The sequence below is a fragment of the Diabrotica undecimpunctata genome, chromosome 2 (genome assembly GCF_040954645.1).
Source record: "Diabrotica undecimpunctata isolate CICGRU chromosome 2, icDiaUnde3, whole genome shotgun sequence".
Classification (NCBI taxonomy): Eukaryota; Metazoa; Arthropoda; class Insecta; order Coleoptera; family Chrysomelidae; genus Diabrotica; species Diabrotica undecimpunctata.
This window is the reverse complement of record NC_092804.1, coordinates 9918988-9942909: the sequence shown is the minus strand read 5'-3', so window position 1 is coordinate 9942909 and position 23922 is coordinate 9918988. Positions and strand designations below refer to the sequence as shown.

The 23922-nt window shown below is 32.1% G+C and overlaps 1 protein-coding gene across 1 annotated transcript in view; it reads right to left on the bottom strand.

The window, feature by feature from the left end:
- Positions 1 to 22360, bottom strand: part of LOC140434163 (uncharacterized) — a 51687-nt gene extending 29327 nt beyond the window's left edge. The window contains exons 1-2 of the mRNA XM_072522229.1: positions 22331 to 22360; positions 2788 to 3114 (exon numbers count right to left, since the gene is read on the bottom strand). Of these exons, the coding sequence (XP_072378330.1) occupies positions 2788 to 3088 (301 nt within the window). The 5' untranslated portion in view covers positions 3089 to 3114; positions 22331 to 22360. The remainder of the gene's footprint in view (positions 1 to 2787; positions 3115 to 22330) is intronic.
- Between the last annotated feature and the right edge of the window lie 1562 nt (positions 22361 to 23922).

The following is a 23922-nucleotide window of genomic DNA, read 5'->3' as shown; positions in this document are numbered from 1 at the left end:
AATACCCTGTGAATTTTGTAATATGAACTTGAAAGTTACCTACAATTTTTGTTATAACTTTTATTGCTATCTATTATTATAGCAGATCTACTGAGCTTTACCACACTAATCAATCATCCTGTATACGAGTTTTGGTGGTCCATCTCCTTCTCATTTATAGATTCTACATGGCCTAGCAACTGCAGCCTGTTTATTTTGACGGAACAATTACTATTAAGTTCATTGTAGAGACGGTAGTGCTTTAAATTAATATGTTATTGAATAAGATACGTCCCCATCTTAAGTTTTCAAACAAAAAAAGTTTACAAATCTTTTAAAAAGATCGAAGTGTCTTAACAAGTTAACTGCCAGGCTATATTTTTAAATTAAGCCTACAGGCCAACTGAAGTTTGACAATTATTACTGTTAAATATTTAACGTAATTGTTGTAATTTTTTTCAAAAGTAATTATTCATTAAGAAGGAACATCATTCTTGTGTTTACAATGTTTTACAATTCTCATAGACAATAAATGATGAAAACTGAAGAGATTACTACTTTTGTTTTATATTTTTATCAGTTTTTTGTTTAAAAGTTTTCGTTCCTAATCAAACCCTTAGGTGACGTTTGAATTTTTTTTCCATAATTTATCGTATGTGTGTGGGTGTGGTTGGAAATATGACTGCGAATTACTAGATCCATTCGCCTAAATGTTTTATCCTATTTTATGAAAAAAATTCCATTATTATTTTATCGCCAATATTCTAGCGATATTTTACTTAATCTTATGAATTCCAAAAATCATTTATGATTTGAATGTTCGCATATGTCAATTATGTATTTCACATAGATAATATTTTGGTTCTAAGAAGTGTCGAAATCAAAAATTCTTGGTTGTTATCATTATTAATATTATGATAGAAAACCAGATTTTAATCCATAAATATATTAAAAATACTACAACTACCTATATTTAATATTTATTGTTAAGATATTATTCTGAAGCTATTTTCTTGATGCATATTAAGCAATTACTACTTTTAATGGGAATAAGTCACAATTTAAGTTTAAAATAAGTATATTTTTGACTTTTCGATTTCCACTTCGGAAATCGTTCTCACAATACAAAACATTGATAAATTAAACAAATTTTAAAAAAGATGGGCACCCATGAAACAGTACAATGTTGGTAGTCCTATGGAAAGAGTAGCAATCGACATTGCAGGTCCATTTCCAGAAACGAATGATGGAAATAAATATATCCTGGTAGCCATGGATTCTTTTACGAAATGGACTAATGCCTATGCGATACCAAATCAAGAAGCTGCTACCGTTACAGAAGTACTTGTTAAAGAATTCTTTAGACGATTTGGTGTTCCCTTGGAGACTCACTACGACCAAGAGCAAAACTTCGAGTCAACCCTTTTCCAAAAATTTTTTTGAATTGATTGGTGTTAATAAGACCAGAACGACACCCCTGCATCCCCAAACAGATGGAATAGTCGAGAGGATGAACCGAACTATGGGTAAACACCTGTCCAAAGTTGTATCAGAACATCAAAGAAATTGGGACCAGTATATTCATTTATTCCTAATGGCCTACCGCTCGGCCGTGAATGAAACTACAGGCCAGGCTCCAACCTGTATGATGTTGGGTCGTGAAGTTCGTTTGTCCTGCGACCTAGAGTTTGGCTACAGATCTTCCGAAGAACATGTTGCAAGCGAAGAATATGTCGACCGCCTGAAGTTAAGAATGAACAACATTCATGAACTTGTCCGACAAAACAGCCAATTAGCCAGTGAGAGAATGAAAGATCAATATGATTCTCGATGCAACAATGAAAGCTATGAAGTAGGTGATCTTGTTTGGCTTTATAATCCACAACATCGTCGAGGCTTGTCTCCTAAACTGCAAAGACAATGGGAAGGTCCGTATGAAATTAAAAAGAGAATAAATGACGTAATATACCGAATTAAGAAGTTGCCGAAAGGTAAACCAAAAGTAGTTCACATAAACAGTCTCGCACCTTATGCTGATTCAAATGAAACAGAAGAAGCACGAACAATTCAACATGAGATCAAAGATGACCGGCGACCAAGCTTTAACGAATTTGTGTCAAATTACGCAGTGAGAAAGAGTGCTTGATTCGGTGTGACCACAGAAGTTCAGCAGGCTCTCTTTAGTGTTTCGCATAACGTCTCCCTAGCCCACTGTGTTGCCAAAGATCTTGAGATGATTAATCCGTATTCTATAATTCCGTAATATTCGGTCGTTTGGACGAGTTAAAAAATCAGCAGTCTAAAGTTGGAAGAGTACTGAGATTAGAAGATGGTCCTCAATTTTTGATGTATATGGTGACCAGGAAGTCATATACAGACAAGGCAAACTGCGAGGATATATGGCGTGCTCTAACTATTTGGAGAAAATCGTGTGCAATTATGACATCAAGAATTTGGCCTTACCCAAGATAGGCCATGCACTAGAAAATCTGGGTTGGAAGATTGTCAGAAGCATACTTGAAGTGATCTTCCGAAAAACCGGCGCACGAATTACTGTGTGTTGCACTAACCCGAAGAGATCGTGTCCTTCAAAGACAGTAGACTGTTATTTCTTTCTCAGGGGTTTATACAGAGCTGGAGAGTCCTGTAGATTCCGCCATCCTGGGCTTTCATGTAAAGGTTTTATAAGAATAAAATATTAATTAAATATGTATTCAAACTTTTAACAAGTTTTGACTTAGCCATGATTGATTGACAGTTTAATAACTATTTATGCAATTAGAAAAAATAAAGCAGTAAAAAACTTACCTATGGTCGATTGCTCTAACTCAGCCTGTCTTAAAGCTTCTGGTTTAGTTCCCACATGCTGAGGCGGAGAACTAGCTATAGTCCTGAAATGTGGTAATATGTTGATGACGCCCATATCCGAAGACGAAGGTGGTCCTGGTGAAGATATGGTCTGTTGCAATGAAAAACTTGATGTGGATGACGGTGACGGTGGTGGAAAAAGTATTAATTGTGTTTGAGGGTCTGGCGGTCGGGGTGCGGGCTCTTCCGATTCTGTTTTAACTACCTCTTTGCTGCCTGCTTTATCGCCTGGAGTTCCCATGGCGATAACAATGGGGACAGCATCATCTGAAAAGTTGCCGGATATACAGTTAATTATAGATTATGAAGGATTATGGATATTATTGTAGAATCATTTAATAGAAAGAGATTCGCTACCAGGAACGCTATCAAATTTTAAGATCGTTCGGAAGCAACATGGACTTCTTCAGATGTCATAACAAATAAAATAAAAAAAATTCTATTCTCCACTATTCGTCCACTAAGATAATGAAGAAAAGAACAAAGAAAATAAAAATTGTCTATAAGGAATAATACATAAGATTTTTAATAACGAATAACAATTATCTAGCCGGAGATAAAAAAAATTCTCTCAGTAAATCAAAGGAACCTCAAGCCCAAAGAAGACAACTTTCGTTTGGTCAAAAATGCATAAAAGATTCCACAATAAAACAAACAGAAAACAATGAGGAGCAATATAATTGAAAAGACACAAAGAACTTAAAAAATGACAAAAAATCGTTACACCTGGAGCTATATAATATTAGAGATCGATAAGCAAAATAACAAAGTGGACCAAAAGTCTGGAAACGCATAACTATCTCTTAAATGGATGGTCCGAATTGAATAAAAACCGCCATACACCTATTCTGCAATATGGTGGAGATTTCAAATTTGATGCTTGCAATGTTGCCAGATTTTCCATTTTTCTGAAATCATTATCCTCACTTAAATACGAGTTCACCCATATATAACACTTGTTATTTCATCTACTCATGAAAGACTTAAATAAATAAAACTTCTCAGTGTCAAATAGTTTTGAAGTAACTCAGTAAATATAGAATGCCGTGATTTTGACATTAATTCATAAAACGTAACAATAGCTTGACGTTTATTCAAAAATTTTGTAGAATAAATTGTATTATTAACTAAAACTAAGAATTGTTTTATGTGTTTTTAAAAGCTCTACAATAGAAAACGTTTTTTTTATGAAAAGAGCGAATTACTGTTTTAATAATGAGGGGCTACATCGATAGAAAAAATGGAAAATATTAGAAGCAATACAGAAAAAACTAAAGTACATTATAAAACCAAAAGCAGAAAAGATAAAAGATTATGTTGGCACAAGAAGAGAACATTACTGGAAAAATAACTAGAAATAATAGAAGTCAACTAGTGAGACCGACTGTGTTGTATGCATGTGAAACTTAAACAACGTTCTAAGAGTTCGGCAAGCATTAGAACAAGGGAAGAGAAGAAGTGGGAGACCACGAAGGAAGTGGTTTGATGCCGTCCGGACTAACATAGAAGAAATGGGAACGCGGGAATGAAGAGAACAAGTAGAGAAGTAGAGTAGACGACGGAAAAAGTGGAAGAAACTGATTTCTGAAGATCATTTGAAGGTTAAACCACCTTACAAAATAATGTGAGAATGAATAAGCAAATAATATTTAGGCAATAATGTGAATGCAAGAAAGAAAGAGGATGAGGACTATGTCTTAAAAAAATTATATATTAAGACTTAATATACAAATAGCCGAAATATCGAGACGAGTAAGAATGGGATGGGCAGCGTTCGGTAAACTTTCTTACGTTCTAAAAAATCAAACAATCCCTCTATACTTACGAAGCAAGGTATATAATTCCTGTATAATACCGGTGCTCATCTACGGAGCACAGACATGAACATTTACACAGGCCAATTTGGATAGGATAAGGAAGGCACAAAGAGCGATGGAGAGACAAATGTTGGGTATATCACTTAAAGATAGAAAACGTAACTAGTGGATCAGAACCAGAACAAAGACAGTAGACGCGATAGAACAAGCAGCAAAACTGAAATGGAAATGGGCTGGACACAATGAACGTCTCCAAGACGGACGATGGAACAATGCCATCGGAAAGTGGCGTCCATACAATGCAAAGAGATCAAGAGGCAGACCACGGATGAGATGGAAAGATCAGGAAACAAGGAGGTCCCACATGGCAGAGAACAGCTCAAGATAGGGAAAGATGGAGAGAACTGGGGGAGACCTACATCCAACAATGGAAGGATAGAGAATAGGTTCAAAAAAAAAATACAAATATATCGCTCACTGGCAGTAATAGTGGCATAAATCAAAATACGCAAAAAGGTTAAAATAACAGCCACTATACTGCGGCAACACCGGCTCACAATTAAGTCACATTTTGACGGCTAAGTAACAATAGTGTCTCTATGACATTTTCTGAAATTTAATATTATGTCGGTGCAATATCGGCATAAAATTCAGTGTGCCTTGACCGTTACGGGGGCTGTACTTGATTATTATTGTTATTGATTAGTGCTAAAGTGCTATACTGACACTGACACAATAAGTTCTTGATGAAAGAAATATAAATAAAAATAAATTGTTCCCAAGGCGAAGAACTCAATGGTTTTGTACAGAAGTGAAGGAAAAATGCAAAGAAAAGAAAAAAGCTTACCTGAAATACATGTCAACCAAAACAGAAGAGGCATACCATAATTACAAGACAATTAGAAACGAAATACATGAACTTGTAAGAAAAATAAAAAATGATCACTGGGAACGCTTTTCGAAAGAAATGGAACATGATTTTTACGGTCTGCAAAAGGAAATATGGCGATTCATAAGAGGTCAAAGAACGGAGGTAAAGGAACTAATAGAACCAAAACACATAGAGAAGGTTATAAGGATTGACTACCTAAAAAAGCTCTATGCAGAAGAAGCACAAACGACGTTAGAATCGGAAACACCAGAAATTACCACAAATGAAGAACTTAACATAATATAAATCAACAGGAAGTTCGAAATATACTTGAAAACCTGAAGAACAGAAAAGCAACAGGTAAAGACGGGATACCAAACGAATTACTGAAATATTGTGGAGCAGCATTGACAGAACAATTAACAACATTAATTAATAAAATTTTAAAACACAATAAAATACGTCTGTTACGCAGACGACGCAATATTGATAGCCCAAGATGAAGATAGTCTGCCAAGACTGGTCCACAGATTTAACGTAAGAGCAAAATAATTTTATATGAAAATCTCATCTCAGAAAACTAAAACAATAGTAGTCAGCAAAGAACCAACCAGATATAAAATAGAAATTGATGGCATCAGTATTGAACAAGTAATGGAAATAAAATACCTGGGAATTACACCAGCTAGCTATGGAGACCTGGACAAAGAAGTGAGAGATCAAGTACAAAAAGCAAATGGGCTGGCAGGATGCCTTATTAACACTATATGGCGAAACAGACACGTTGACACTGAGATGAAGTCAAGAATTTATAAAGCCAGTTTAAGACCAATATATATTGGTCATGACATATTATGTCATGACTAGACTTCGGCAAATATGCATATTGCATATTTTGCATATTGTGCATATTTTATGCAAATATTTCATATTTTGGCATATTTGTATAAAAGTTTGCATAAAGTGCATAAAAGTTCAGATTTTTATACTGTATTTGAAAATTTTTAAACATACCAATTTATTTCAATTCTTGTATAAAATTTTGTAGTCATTTTAATCAAGAAATGCTCTAAGTACGTAATCTCTACAGGTACAAAACATTTACAATTTCAAAGAAGATCAATTTAAGTAGCCCTCAACATTCTTAGAAAGTCTCGGTCACTGAGGCATTCAGTTATTGGATAATCGCTAAGGGTTCGCTCATTTGCATTTTATGATCTAATCCCCAAATCTATCTACAATTTATTGTATCTTAACAGCAGGTAAACGGCTAATAGTTTTGTTCCTAATTTAGGGATTTTCCAAAATCTCCCAGTTTATTGAATTAGGTACCTAAACATTTCTAATTTGATGCTCAGATTTGTAAATCATTTTTGTTTTGATATTCAAAGCGTAAACACTCGTTGTGCGTAACAAAAAGGAAGATTGTGATTTTATAATGCCTAAAACAACCAATGCTTCAACTTGGATTAAACCTTATAAAGAGCTGTCTATGGATATGGGAAAAATCTACTGTTCAGTCTGTGGCAAAATTGTAAGTATCTAATATTTTCTATTAAATATCTAATATTTCATACATACAGGGTGTTTCCAAATGACACTTACAACGTTTGACTGTAGATACTTCTCGAAAAATTGAACAAAACGATATAGTTAATGTGGATTAATTAATACTGCATTTAAAACACTTAGCGAGTGTTTTTTTTTTCCAAACCAGTTATTTGATTAACCAAAAACACCTTGTATATTTTTATATTTTAAAGGTTGGGTTAAAATAAAGGTTTTTATTTTTATTTATAGATAGCATGTGAGAAGAAATTTCAGATAGACCAACATGTGAGAACTGCTTCACACATTGCAAAAAAAGGAAAAATAGGAGGAAAACATCAAACTTCAATGGCTAAATGTTTCCAATCTACTTCAAAAAAATTAGATGAGCAAGAAACTTTTAATGAAGACTTGTGTCGCGCATTAGTGTCTGCAAACATACCGCTTTCAAAATTAGCAAATGTAAATTTTAGTTCGTTTCTAAAAAAATATTGCAAACTTAATGTTCCAAGTGATCGGTCTCTAAGAAGAAATAATGTGAACGGGCTATACTCGTCGGTGTTAATTAATATTAAGGAAGAAATTGCAGATAATTATTTTTACATATCTGTAGACGAAACCACTGATTCCTCAGGAAAGTATATTGCTCATTTATTGATTGGTGTTCTTAAAGAAGATACCTTCCCAAAATCTCATCTTATTTCATGCCAGCAACTTGAGAAAACAAATGCTTTAACAATTTCGCGTTTTATACAAGAAACATTAGCAACTTTTTTTCTTCCGACAACTATTCCTTCTAATAAATTACTGCTTATTTTATCGGATGCTGCTCCTTATATGGTGAAAGCAGGACAAAATTTAAAAATATTTTTCCCAGATTTAATACATGTTACTTGTGTAGCGCATGGATTAAACAGAGTTGCAGAGGAAATACGAAAAAAGTTTCCTCTTGTAAATACCATGATATCCAGTGTCAAAAAAGTATTTCTTAAATCTCCTATAAGAATTCAACTTTATAAAGAAATGCTACCTAACATTCCTCTTCCACCACAACCTATTTTAACGCGATGGGGAACATGGTTAGAAGCAGCTAATTTTTATGCAGATCATTTTGTTAAAATAAAGAACATAATTGATACGTTAACAGATGAAAGTTCCCAATCTCTTTTGGATTCTAAACAAACTTTTCAGAGTAACTTGCTTCAACAAGAACTTTCATTTATAAAATCAAATTTTAGTTTTGTTCAAAAAACAATTACTCAGTTAGAATCACCAAAACTGTCATTGTTCGAAAGTACAGCATTAATAAAAGAATTTGCGTCATGTTGTCGGAACGTTAGAGGTAATATTGGAAAAGATATTTTAAAAAAAATTTGAAGCTACTATGGAAAAAAATAAAGGTTACCATATTCTTTCTGAAGTAGTCAGTGTTCTAGCTGGAAATATTTCGGAAACAATTAATTTAGAACCAAATGTTTTGGTTAGTTTGAAAAATGCTCCCGTTACATCAGTTGATGTTGAACGAAGTTTTTCCATATATAAATATATGTACTCAGACAGAAGCCACAAGTTTTTGTTAGAAAATTTTGAACACCACTTGGTCATTTACTGTTACCATAATTCTAAATAAGTTTGTTCATACTTAAAAATGATGTAGTTACTTAAAATAAATGTAAATCTTAATGAATAGTAGGAAATATTTAGTTATGTACACTTTTTTTTTTAAATAAAATTGTTACTATTTTACGATTTTTTTATTTATTTGTATGCATATTTTGTAAAATATTTGCATATTTTCGGGTAAACACGTGCATATTTATGCGCATATTTTCTACATTTTTATTTGCATATTTGCCGAAGTCTAGTCATGACATATGCCTCAGAATCAAGACCCGACTCAACCACAACGCAAAGGCTACGGAATACTACCGAGATGAGAGTACTGAGAAGAATTACAGGAAATACGCTGAGAGATCGAAAGAGAAGTGAAGACATTAGAAGAAAATGTAACCTACAGTGCATAAATGAATGGACACAAAATAGAAAAAAAGAATGGAATAATCACATAAGCAGAATGGAGGAGACCCATGTCGTCAAAATAGCAAGACATAAGTCACCAATCGGCAGAAGAAGTATCGAACGATCGGACAAAAGATGGAGTGACAACCTTCCATAGAGGCATTAATCCGCCAATGAACAAGCAGAATGGCTTATAAAAAGGAAGAAGAAGAAGAAGAGTTTAAATAATACTTCGTACAATAGTGACACTGTTTGAAATAAGTCGTTATTGCAAAGTGGTTTAAAGTGAATTGTGTGATTTAAGTAGCAGTTTAAGAACATTAGTTTAGTGTTTCTTTAAGAAATTCGTGACAAAAGTAATATCTACATTTTTATTGGTTGATAATATTATGGCAAGTTATTGTGAATTAATGCTTTCACGTTTAGGAATGGGACGTATATTTCCCTGATGTGAAATATACGAAATATTGAATATTGAAAAGGGATATTTTTTGAAGGTTACAAAAGGATAAAAATGACCCTTCTAAATGGAAATTACTTATGCCTGCCACATATATTTCTAACGAAGAAAATAAGGATGTTAATATTGTTCTTGCTGTAGAACCCAAAAGGGGATTTGGTCTACTGTCGTGATATTGGAAATAAGGATGATTGGAGGCTTTTTATAGATTTTTCAAAAACAAGTTTAAAATCTGTACTCTTACACAATGGGAACACTTATGATTCACTTTATATTGCTAATTCAGTCCATATAAAAGAGAGATAAAAATCTTGACACAATTCTACAGAACATCAGCTATTCAGATCACAATTGGCTGATATGTAAAGATTTAAAAATTTCCATGCTTTATTTGTGAATGAGACAGTAGAACAAGAGATAAACACTGGTCCACAAAACAATGTAGATTCAGATAGATCCAAAAAAGATTCTTAAGAAGTTAAGCTTAACGAAACAGTTTGTCAAGGTCCTGCCTAAAGATGGAGAATGTTTCAAGTACTTGAGTGGAGAGTTTCCCCATCTATCAGAAGCCAAATTGAAAGAAAGTGTTTTTGTTGGACCAGATATTTGTAAATTGATGTTCGACTTTATCTTTCAAACCAAGATAAATACTAAAGAAAAAGTATTTATCTTGTATTTAACTAAGAGCTTATAGTAGCTAATTTATTAGATAAGTTTAACGATTTGGGATGTCTAATGGGCCTTAAAATACACTTTGTGCGTAATCATCTTGACCTTTTCCCTTAAAATCTGGGTGAAGTTAGTGAAGAACAAGTCAAATGATTCTACCAGGATATCAAGGTGATGGAGAAACGATACTAGGGACGTTGGAACACCAACATCCCTGCTTCGCATAGGAGAAAAGTTACTTGAGAAGTTTTACAGAAAAAAGAGAAAGAAAATAAAAAAGCGTTGACTCCTGAAATGGTTGTACAGGCCTATACTATTACAAGATAAGAATTAGATAAAAGGTATTATTCTAATAATAGTAATAATCTATTTCGGCATTTTGTCTTTCAAAATATTATAATGTATAATAAACCAGTGTCATATTGGGGAAAACTGTGGTTTATACGTAAAATCTAATTTCAGATTCTTTTTTAGCGCCAAAAAATACATTTATACAAATTTGTAAGAGAAGATTTATAAAACTTTTTTTTGTTGGCTATGTAATTATTAGTGTCAAAACTGTTTATTTTAAAAAGTATCTTGTTGCAAAACTGGCATATCTCAAAACAAAGGGTTGATTTTGTACTTCAAAAAGGAATTTCTTCAAATCTGAAATATGGTTTTTGACTGAGGAACACTGTTAATTCACCGTAATTATTATAACGTCTATAAACTTATTTTGCCCTCTAAGAAATTAATTTTACCGTTCAGTAAAACTTATTTCTCATTTTCTATAAAATTATCGATTTTCGTTTATGCCACTATTGCTGTAGATAATAAAAAACTAATATTTCTCTAGAGAGTAAAACTGTTCATTTTTAACAAAACTTCTTATTAAGTATTTTAAAAAACTGACAACTCATCCTTAAATTTACTTTTTAAACATTCAGTTACGACACATAGTCATTTTTGATATAAGGACTGAAAGCACTCTCAGCTTTCTTGATATAGGCAACACGGAATAGAAATTATTACTTCCTAACTCACCTAAAGCGACTGCTGGAAGAAAAAATGCAAATTCCCGGACAGCAACATATGTTAAATGTATGTTTAATTCACATACCGACAAGGTAAATTTCTTTGTACTTCCCTATATCAGAACCTAATCAAAATTTGGCATGACAAAAGTGACATGATCCTTATTAAGATATTAATTTGCAATATTACGAAAGAAAGATAAAACTACCAAGGTTTAGCAAAATTATCTACATCTGATCCTCATTGGCATATCAAACAATACAAAAATATTCTCAAATAGTGGGGGGCACTTTAAGGTGGTCGCATCAACGTAGACATTTCCAAAAAATGATAATGTGTGCAACGTAAAAATTTTGTGATTTTGCAGACGTTTACTTTATAATTTGGTGACTTTTGGTCTTATTAATGAATAAAGAGAATGGCTTTTTCGTAGAGGTGAGCTAATTTTAATTTGACATATCTGTGTATGAGTACAAGATTCGATCACGATCAATTTGAATTAATCACTGTCTGACATACCTTCATATAAGTTCTCCGTTTTAACACAAGTAAACCGTTGCACGAAAATAAAAAATCAGATTTTTCTACATCTTCTAATAGAATAATCAATACAGCCAACCTGCGTTTTCACAATGAACTAATAATAATATGTCGAACCAAATGCATTTTTATCTGATAGATAAAGAGAGCTATTGTTCCAGAGTGCATATCAAAAACTAGTCTCGGATTAAAGTTTTTTTTTAATATCAAAAAATATAATAAACAATTAATCAGCAATATCTATACAATACTTACGAATATTTAAGGTAAAAGATAACATAAAGCAATATAAAAGTAGTAGAAAATGTGCACAAGACAATGGAGAAAATAACAAGAGTATTATAGACAGTCTCACAAACATCCGTTAATTCCACACCTAGATAATAAATTGTTAACTTTAATAGATATTTAAATATTTTACTATAAACTTCTTCTTCCTCGTTATAAACAATTCAAGGGTACAGGGGAAAAGGCAACTAAGTCAAAAAACTATATTTTTCAGGAGAAAGAAAACAAAATTTGAAACGATAAAAATACTACGCTTTTTTACATTTTTAGCTAAATATTTTTATATATTTAGTTCGATATGTACGTTTTAGTATTAAATGCAAGAATGCAGGGAAAAAGACCTGTTGGAAGACCTAAAAAGAAATGGGAAGATGAAGTCGATGAGGATGCCAGGAACTGCCTGGGAACGCGTTCATGGAAAAGAACAGCGGAAAATAGAGATGGTTGGAGAAGCCTGTTGAAGGAGGCCAAGGCCCGATTTGGGCTGTAGCGCCATTGGATGGATGGATGTACGTTTTAGTAATAGCTGGAATAATGTTATGATTGAATTACACTCAGATGCAAAAAAAACGCAATGGAGAAAATTTTGGTCAAATTCAAAGTATTTCAGTTTTTTTATTTTTAGCAATATTTTGATGATTTTTTTAGCACACTGTGTAAGAATTTATAAATTTTAATTTAGTATAGTGAATTTTTTAATAAAATTTTGTATTTGACTTATTATACGGGTTTAATCGAAAGGTGGTTTTTTATCCTAAATTTGAAACATCCTGTGGAATAATTCCGTTAACAGATTTTCTTAAAACCTTGTTTTTCAGTTGCAACCATGTCTTCTAAGTATTATGTTTTTTGATTCATGTGAAAATATGGATTGGTTCATTTTTAGGAGCGAAATGTCTTTGCCACCCGCAATTTACGACTGTTCCTATTATCACCATTATCTTTTGTATTAATTTATAATACGACGATAGGGGCTTTGGTGACTGATATCGAAGGAATGTCATATCGACATCCTAGAAGCACTATATTTAAATAATGATTAAAAGCAACAACATGATCTTGGTTTTAATGAACAATGATAACCATAACAAAACATAAAAAAAAAACTTAAATGTAACTTAACCTAAGTACGCAAATAACAAAGAAAAACTACTAAAAAATAACTTTGTATTGTCTCACCTTGCCTCTGTAATTGCCTGTACACGTCGGCACATGCTGTCTATGAGGTTGCGAATATCATCTTGCCGGATGTTTCCTCTTCTAGAGCCAAGCGAAGTTCGTTAATTGAGGCTGTTACGACTTCGCGACCTCTAATACATATTTCTGTCCCAAACGTGCTCTATTGGGTTCAGATCTGGCGAACACGCTGGCCAGTTCATTTTATTAATACCAACTTCCTCTAAATATTGCGTGACACACATTGCAGGGTGGGGTCGCGCATTATCTTGCGTTAATAGAAAATCATCGCCGATATATTGAGAAAAGGGTACTACGTGATTAGCTAACATTTTCTCAATATACCGGTGTGCAGACAACGAACCCTCAATAAATACCAATTCAGTCTGAGCCTCTTGGGATATTCCTGCCCATACCATCACCGAACCCCCTTTATGGCTAACGCGGGGACTGAAAACGCACTCCGCAAATCTCTGAAATTTCTCTCCAGTTCGACGCCATACTCGTTCTCTCCCATTTGATGAGTTTAGACAGTATCTCGACTCATCCGTAAAAATAACATTACTCCATTGTCCTAAATTGTAATGTAAAGGTTCCCTGGAAAATTGTAGTCTGGCCACTCTGTACCGTGGAAGTAATTTGAGACCAGTCGCTGGTCTGCAACTTTGCAAACCAAATTCATATAATCTTCGACGAACTGTAAATACACTTACATTATTGCCTCGAACCTTTTGAAGTTGATTTCTTGTTTGCATCAATGTTAAATGACGATCCCGCAAAGCGTTGACTCGTATAAAACGATCATCTAAAGCGGTAGTTTTGCGCTTCCTGCCACTTCCCGCTTGTTTGTTCCAGTTCGTATATAACGTTCTACTACCCTTTGGATGGTAGAGCGATGAGTGTGTAGTACTCTAGCCACATATTCATAATTTCGCCCATCTTCAACAAGAGCAACGGCTTTCGCACAATCTTCGACACTAAGAACCATGATCAATCATAGGTAAACAAAATGTAAGTATCAATATGACATAATGATAACAGTCGCCACAGCTACCTCGTCGTATTACAAAATAATTCAAAAATAATCATAATTAAAAAAGTCCTAAATTGTGAGTGGCAAATTCATTTGGCTCTAAAAAATGAACCAAGGCATATTTTGACATGAAACACAATGTTTAGGAGACATGGTTGCAACCGAAAAATAAGGTTTTACGAAAATTCGCAAACGAAATCATTCCACAGGATGTTTCAAAGTTAGGATAGTAAAACCACGTTTTAATTAACCCCGTAGAATAAGTCAAATATAAAATTTTATCAAAAAACTGACTATACCAAATTAAAATTTATAAATTTATACACAGTGTGCTAAAAAAATCATCTAAATAGGGCTAAAAATACAAAAATTTAAATACTTTGAATTTGAAAAATTTTTTTTTCCGTAGTTAGATATTTTTTATTTAAATAAAATAAGGACTGAGTTGGTTCTTCCTCTGAACAGATCAAAAAATTTTATTTTTAATATTTTTTTAATTCATAAGGCATTTCTACATCACATTAAAAGAACAAACCAAACTACAAACTACAGACGAAAGTTAATCTGATTTCTAAAAATCGCTTTGCTCGTCGTAACTCGGGCTGATTGGCAGAAAGAAGTTGGTTGTAGTACTCTTTAGATTCCTCTTTAGAAGAATTTCATTAGAACTTTTAGATCAGCGCACTTTTCTTTGGGCAAAGGTATAAGCGTTTGGTCGTGCTGATTGGGTTCTTGAAGATCGGGTACCTTTGATTTCCTTTTCTGGTTCTTTCGTTGATCTTTTACTAGGGACGACGTGAAAGATCCGTTATGTTTCACTGTGATCCACAGTTTTGCATTTTGTTTCAAATAACATTAACTGTTTTTCTGAGCAGGAAAAGAAAATTTCTTTTTGTAGAATTTGGAGGACAAAAATGTACCTCACTCTTTAAACATAATTTGTTCACATGATACAACAACAAACGGATATGGCTTGAGTCGCGCGGCTTCTATAACCTCTCTCTAGCCATCTGAGGTTTCAGTCTTTGCACTTTTGGGGATCAATCCCATGTTTTGTCCGGTCAACTGGATTTTTGTATTATCCTCCGCAAGGGAAGGCAAACACAAAGTTTTTTAACAGCAGGATCCAGGTAGGCGTTAAAAAAATGGTAGAGCACTGAAAGCAACGTCATCTAACCCTTTTTTGAGATGGTTTGGTCGTGTGTACATGATTAAAACACCATTTGACAAAATATGAATATTAAAAATATAGGATGACAACAACTGTCTTCTAAAATAAACTTCAGCAGAAGTTATATTCGGAATAGGGAAATTGTTTCCAAAGTCTACAGCGATAGCCTCTACAGTTGATGACTTTCTAGCTTCAGTTTTTGTACGCCTTTTCAATTCATAAAAAAATCAGCCTTCTTTATATGGAGTGTCTTTTCAAATTCTAGCCCCCTGATATCCTTCTCTAATTTTACTTTCTCGCCTTCACCTTTTAAAACGGCAATTTTCCTATCAAGCTCAATAATTTTGGCTTTCTGCTCGTCACATCAACGGCACGTTTCAGTTCGTGGATAACCGAAGATGTTAAACTCTGAGATAAATATTTGCCTGAACGTTTATAACACATTGTAATATGGAGATGTTTAGTCAAACATAGTTTTTGACGGAAGAAGCTTTTTAACATTCATATCTTCCGGGAGGTAAACTCTGTTAGAGTCCTTGATGATGATGATAGATAGATTAATATAATGGCAGAAACCAGAATAGTTAGAATAGCCTGAAAAAAGTTACCAATCGGAAGAAGAAGTAAATCATTCAAGCACCAGAGGCAAAATTAAAGGAAAAAAATGTAGATTTTGAACTTATTGACGATTTTATCCATACTTCTCACTTGTTTTCTAGTTGGTATCAAATAATGAGTCTACAGTTCAACACACATTAGTCATATCTGAACATATATTATAGGTATTAAAAAAATATTTCGCCATATCTCCAAGTTTAATCAAAAAATTAAGTTAGTAAATAAAATAAATTAATATTCCAATAAAAACAATTACCATTGTACACAATTTCAGGAAAAATTAATATATTTCATACTCTTGACCTAAAATGGCTAATCTTTTTCTCAAGTGCTTGTTTACTTATCATTACATTTTTTGCACTCTATATTGTAATCAACCTAATACTGTAACAGTTTTATTATCATTTTTTTAGTTTCAGTCTCATGTGCTAGATTACTCATACACAAAGAAATAAACTGAAAATGAAATATTGTTTTTTAGTGCTTCATCTAGTGCTCATATGTGTGGAAGCTCCAGAACACAGTACACAATGTGTAAAACACGACCATGCACCATAGTAGATCAGGAACACCCATCAGCGAACATGTGGTACATGGCTCGGCGTTGTCTGAAGAAGCATTTAGTGTTCTATTTGGTAATATGCTCAACTAGAGCACTGTTATCAAAAATGCCCTAAACAAGGTAAGAAGAAGAGCCAATCTCCTGAGAGTAATACGGGATAAATTAGGGTGAACCTACCACTGGATTTTTCTAAATAAGTACAAAACATACATAAGGCCTAAAGAAAAATAAGTAGGTTATTTTTACAAATTTTCCATAGAGCGTCAAACCCAATACAAATTTGTATTTTAGACTTTGGTATAGTAGCTGATGCTTTTTGAGAGAGACAGAGAGAAAAAGCAATCTCTTGAGCGACTGTACCACTTGAATAACTTAACATGACTCTCTTTGAATAAAATTAAAGGTACTGATTACTAAATGAAAGGGGTGTGCGGGCTGGAGGGGTTTCGGTATGCTGACAGTTGGTCTGGTTTTTTAACCCATATCAGTTGATATTTGAAATGCAGGTGTTGTATGCCAGTGGCATTAGCTTAAATTAGAGTAGTGACAAAATTCAATAAGGTCTATTATCGAATTAAAGGTGCTACTTTGCTAACAAGAAAATGGCACTTGAGTATTTTGATCTTTAAATAATCATTTAAAATTTAGAATATTATTTAGACTTATCACAAGTAAATTTGGGAAACACGGGAAAAAGTTTCAGAAAAGCCTCAATGATAAAATTAGATGTGGTCTACGACTGCCCTTGTTTTGGCCGCCTGTATAAATTGCATGCTATGCACACCTGCTAGGGTCGGACCTGTTGTTAGTGTTACATTACAATAACTAATTGGATGATTTTAATAGAAATATGTTGTTTTAAATAACAGAAATAAACTGTTTAATGTAATGTTGAATCTTATTATTTTAATGTAAAATAAATAAACAACAGATACTCCAGTCATCAGAGATGAAAATACCACTGAACCTCTAAAAATCATAGGAACAACCTGAATTTTGCTGAGAATGTCAATTTTGGGACACCAAAAAATATGCAAAAAAGTTTACCACTCCTACCCCCTAGTTCCCCCTAAAAACCTCCACGTAGCGAGGGAAAAGCGGAAAAAATCGCAAAAAAGTGATATGCTGTAGAAAAAAATGTAGCTGAGATAATTTTCAACAAAAATATTTATTAGCACTTTTTAGTATAATGAACCTCCACGAAGAAAATAAAATTACTTTAGTTGGCTGTATACCATAAATCACAAAAATTTTATTTAAAATTAAATTTAAATAAAACTTTTACAATGAAACGTTCTCACAGAAACAACGCTTGAAGTGACCGGCGATTTTGAATGTCCGTTATGCGCGCAATATCGATTTTAAACAAAATTTGTATCTGCTTGACAGTAAAAATTCGATATCATTTGATCAAGGTGTTCTATCGACAAAAATCAAGATGCGTTTTAAAGGTGAAGTATGCAGCTTTCGTATGCAATATTTGCATTTTGCCACAAATGAAATCAGTTTTTATAAAGGTGTTAAATAAATAAATTTAGCGCAATTTTTGCCATTTTCCGATTCTCATGATATCAACAAAATTTATCACTTTCGCTGACTGGTCTATAGAATTTCCATTGCTAAGAGTCTGATATTTAAAATCTATAGCATGAAATTTCGGTTTTGAGTTTTGGCAACAATTGTGAAGCATTTGAAATTTGCCTCAAAAACGCTGAATTTAAACTTTCACATTACCAACGATCTAAAACGTTTAAAACTACTTCTTTTCGATTACACAAGTATGTTTTACAAAACCACACAACTTCAGCTACGATTTCTACATATTTCAAATGTCTCATATTTGTTGCCAAAACTCAAAACCGAAATTTCATGTTATAGGTTTTGAAGATTAGGCTCTAACAAAGGAAATTCAAATACGACCAGTCAATGGAAGGTACAAATGTTATTTAAAATTTCGCACATGTAACTGACATTTAATATCGCCGGTCGCTTCAAGCGTTGTTTCTGAGAAAACGGTTCATTCTATACAAAAAGTGCTAATAAACATTTTTTTTTGTTCAAAATTATCTCAGCTACACTTTTATTTGAAACATTTTTTTCTACAGCGTACAAATTCTAGGAAAAATTGATTTCACAATGAATTTTCGAATCGAAAAATGTTATTTTTGCAATTATTTTCACAACTTTCGCTTTCACTCAGTGGAAAACAACTTTATTGGTAGGCTAAGCATACTTTGATATTAAATTTCATATTTCAAGCATTTGTACAGCTGGTTCCTAAAAAAACTGATACAACTCTTAGTAAGATTTGATCATTTTGAACAGTGTATTTGATTGGTCTGACATTATATTATATTTATTATGATAGACAAATAATAACATAAACAAACAAACAACAAACAATTGATTAGGTACATATGTTAATTCATAAATTGTAATAATTATTAAGGTCTAAATTTTGATATTATTTTGAATTTCTGCATTTTATAAGGAGTATATAAATGATAGTTGTTACATAAAATAGGGTTGTTGTTATTATTTTTATTATTATTAAGGAATAAAACAAATGAATTAACTCAACAATACATTAAAGCAAAAATTGCAACCACATTAAAAGATAACTGGGCAATATCAGAGATAGCAAAACAGTTTAACATAAGCAGAACCACAGTTTTTCTATTAATAAAAAATGGAGGGAACAAGAAACACTCGAAAGAAAGCGAGGGTCTGGAAGACCAAAACTATAATCTGTCCCAAAAATATTGATTTTGTAGCTGATGGTTTAGTCTTGATTGCTTCTGTTGTTGTCTTTCTTCCGGAAACTATGACATAATTCTAGCAGTTTTAGCATCTTCAAAACGATTCTCTTGTAATCTCTCCAAAAGTGTATGATCTCCATGAGTGGTAGATATTTTTGGTCTTCCAGAACCTTGCTTTCTTTTGAGAGTTTCTTGTTCTCTCCATCTTTTGTTAATATTAAAAACTGTTGTTCTGCTTATGTTAAAAGGTTTGCTTTGCTACGGCAGATAGTGATGAACTATCTTCTAATTTCGTTACAATTCTTGCTTTTAATTATTTGCTAGCATGTAGAGCCATTTTTTGAGGTTGAACAGGATAAATTATCTGACAAAGTTTAAGATTTGGCAATGACAGTGACAGTATGTAAATAATAAGTATTTATCCTTTAAAATACAATGCTCAATTTTCTACAAAATACGCTTTAAGAGTTGTATCAGTTTTTTTTAGGAACAAGCTGTACTTGTATTCATTTTTGTCATAATAGATATGATAATTTTTAAGATATGTTGGATTAAAGGTTAAAAATAGGAGTCTATAAGATCAATTTTTCGTCCTCAAATTGGTCCTGGTTTTTACACTAATCTTTCTGGACTGGAGCATATCAAAATTCTAGTTATAATTGATTTTCCAGTTCTCACTAGAAAGTTTAATGTTACTACAACCAAGTGTAAACAGATCCAGTCTTGATTGAGACAAGGATAGAAAAGAAATTAAATGAAAAACAAGGATTGATCAATAAGTCAATCAAGAATAATAAAAAAGTAAAAAAGATTTGGGAATGACATCTAATGTCATAAAAACTTACAAGTTGTCCACAATCTGGACTAATTTTTTAGCATCTTTTTGGGGAGAAAAAGCTAAGTCAAAATGATGACTTGATTGCAAATTTGAGTCCATTTTCAATAGGTAAAATAAAAAGAAAACACTGACAATTGGTTTTATTATAACCCAGACAATAGGTTTTGGGCTCTTCAATTTCAGCCCATATTCAGATCAATAAAAGGTCACTTAATTACTAAAAAGAAGAAATGCTACAGTTATTGTAGCTTTCAAACATAGATACACCAAATATTCAACCAGTATTTTCTACTCTTTATATATTTTCTTAAGACACTACTCTTACATTTTTATGCAGTAATTTGGTTCCCCCATTAGCACTGTCCTGGTAGAATCAAGAAAATAGGGAACTTACTTCAAAACTTTCACCTTATGCCATTATGTAAGTATACTTATTTCTTTTTCTTTTGCTCAGTCAAGTCAAAAGGTAAACTTAAGTCAAATGTAATATTTTTTTTCTTTTTATGTTTTTCAATTTTTTAGCTTGTTGATTGACAGATCTTTTTGTATTATTAAAATTTAACCATTGCATGTAAGTAAGCTGGACATTCTGGTTTATGTTGTTAATAAGATTCAGAATATATCAGCGTGTAGTATTACAATCAAGAAAATAAGATTAAAAAAATAGAGAAAAGAAAAATTCTGGCTTGGGAAACAATTGACAAGTTATCTTATACATTCAAGCAATAAAAATACCTTTACTGTCTTAAAAAGGGGACACTTATTACCTACATTTTAGGTGTTTAATACATGATGCCACACAGACATGGACACAGAAGATAACATAGAAAAAGTACACAAAAGTCAAACATTCATAACAAAACAAAAAAAAAGAAATACATGTATCAATAAAAGTGGCAACAGTTTATTCTACATATCCTGAAATAAAATAATAGACAGAACAAATATATAATGGAGATTGTGGAATTGTACACACAATTGTAGTGAAATTGTTTAGAGAGGGAAAAATGGAAAAAGCTTAATCTTTTGCTGATTAGGTAGAGATATTAAAAATAATACAAATTTGTGGGATATTAATTTATTTTAGCTCTTGAAGTACCATTAATATGAAGTCAAACTTTTAACTAAATCATTGCAACAAGTACTTAGGGCAATTTAATTATTTTTTTAAATATTTATTTCTATAAAAAGAACTAGGTATGCTTTATAAATCCAAAAGAAAATTGGAGAAGAAAAAATATAGTCTATGACCACCATTTCTTTAAATTTCAATATAGAAAGGGATAACTAATAACATTAAATAAAAAATAAACATTTATAATTATATCTTTTCCCAAATATGCAATATTAAAAATATTTGGAAAGTAAAACATTGAAGGCCATTTCATAAAGAATATATTTTTATTTTAATTATTTAATCTCTTAAAAATGTTTATAAAATAATGTTTTAAGTTTTTAAAAATTAAATAAACCATAAGTAATAATGTTTTAATAACAATCAAGATTTTATGTCATTGCAATTAACTATTGGCAACTGTTAAACAATTAGAAAAGAATGTAAACTTACATCTGAATGAATGTGAAAGAACTTAATTACTTGCAATATGGTATATCAAGAGTTAAAAAAAATTATTCATGCATTGAGGAATTTCTTCTCAAAGTTAGATGCTTAGGAGATAGTATCAAATATTTCATATTTTTTTATTATCTGTAACCAATGGAATTTAGGTCGTAAAAACGGATCTGAAAAGAAAAGTATACTTTCTATAATAATGATATGGTAACAACTACAAAGCTCTTTAGGTTTTTTAATTTGGATTTTGAATACTCACAATCCTTGTTTTGTTAACACCAAGCGTTCCTAAACACTTTCGCGAACATAAGGGTTGGCTAGTTGAAAATTTAAATGTTTATATTAATTTAAACAAAAAATTAAACAACCACATCCATCTTCAATCCCTGGCAAATTTAATTTAGAACCAACACTGCGACCGTACAAACGTTATCAATAATATAAAAATGCAATAAAAAGGAACCTAATTTTGTTTTTAAAAGTTCCTCTATATCACTATTTTCCACTTAAAATGAGAAACTTACAGAAAATTATGTAAATACAAACGTCACTGTCAAGACACCATAATGGATTTGACAATTTCATAATTTCAAGGTCCTTCCATCTGACATTTCCAACAAGACGGAGTAGAATATATACAGATATACGTTAAGAAGATAGAGAACGAATAAAAAAAGAAATCGTCAAGGTCGAATTCCATTTTCTTTATTTGAAAGTGTATACTAGACCGATTGCGTGGGTTCGAAATGCGATTAATTTTGGAGTTTACACCCACTATTCCATTTTTGTTTATACCCAAATTCTGCAAGAAATAACTCCCATGTACTAACTGCTCCATCAGCTACATAATAAAGATAATGGGAAAATATCTGTAACTACAGAACCAAAAAAGTATCAAAGTATTCTATAAGATGACAAAATAGGACTAGGAGAATAGTAATTATCCGCCTGAAAAAATCGAAATTATTTTAAGACTTCTACAGAAGAGTGAGGAAAATGATGTCTTGGTATATTATGAATGCCATATAGAATGGACTATAACAATGATAGTCACGTGGCCGAAACAGTTGAATACCAGAATGTCTAAAGCATTTAGAATCATATTCAGTAACGTTTTAAACTTAATATCAGTATTAAAAAGAGTTCTTATATGAAAATATATACAGAAATTTGTATTTTAAAATAGGAAAAGTTTAGTTGAGTAAAGTAGAAAAGACGATATTTTACCAGAGATCAAAGTGTAAAAGTAAGGCAATAACAATAGTAAACGTTATTTACAAATGCCAATTGCCCAGAACCATTGTTCGTTTTTTTTTGGTCAGCACAAGAGTGTAAAGTGGGTAGAAGAGGAGATTACTTTCTGTAACTTGTAAAACAATATCTTTTACTGCACATATGGGCACATCAAGAAGAAGAAGAATACAAGAGTGAGGAAAATGATGTCTGGTATATGAATACCAGATATAATGGACTATAACAATGATAGTCAGGTATTCAGTAATATTTTAAACTTAATATAGTATAAACAAGAGTTCTTATATGAAAATATATATAGGAATTTGTATTTTAAAATAGGAAAAGTTCAGTTGAGTAGAACAGAAAATATGATATCTTACCAGAGATCAAAGTGTGAAAGTAAAGTAATTACAATGAAATAAAATCAATGGTAAACGGTTATTTACAAATGCCAATTGCCCAGAACCGTTCAATTTTTTTTTTTTTTGGTCAGCACAAGAATGTAAAGTGGGTAGAAGGGGAGATTACTTTCTGTTACTTGTAAAACAATATCTTTTACTGCACTATATTATTAATCGGTAATTAATTTTGGAGTTTATACCCACTATTCCATTTTTGTTTATACCCAAATTCTGCAAGAAATGACTCCCGTGTACTACGTAATAAAGATAATGGGAGAATATCTGTAACTACAAAATCAAACATATAAGCAAAGCAGTATCAAAGTATTTTATAAGATGACAAAATAGGACTAAGAGAATAGTAAATTACAGTTCTCCGCTTGAAAAAATCGAAATTATTTTAAAACTTCTATAGAAGAGTGAGGAAAATGGTGTCAACAAATGAGTTGATAATTTGAAATATTGGTTTCCCTGCATCA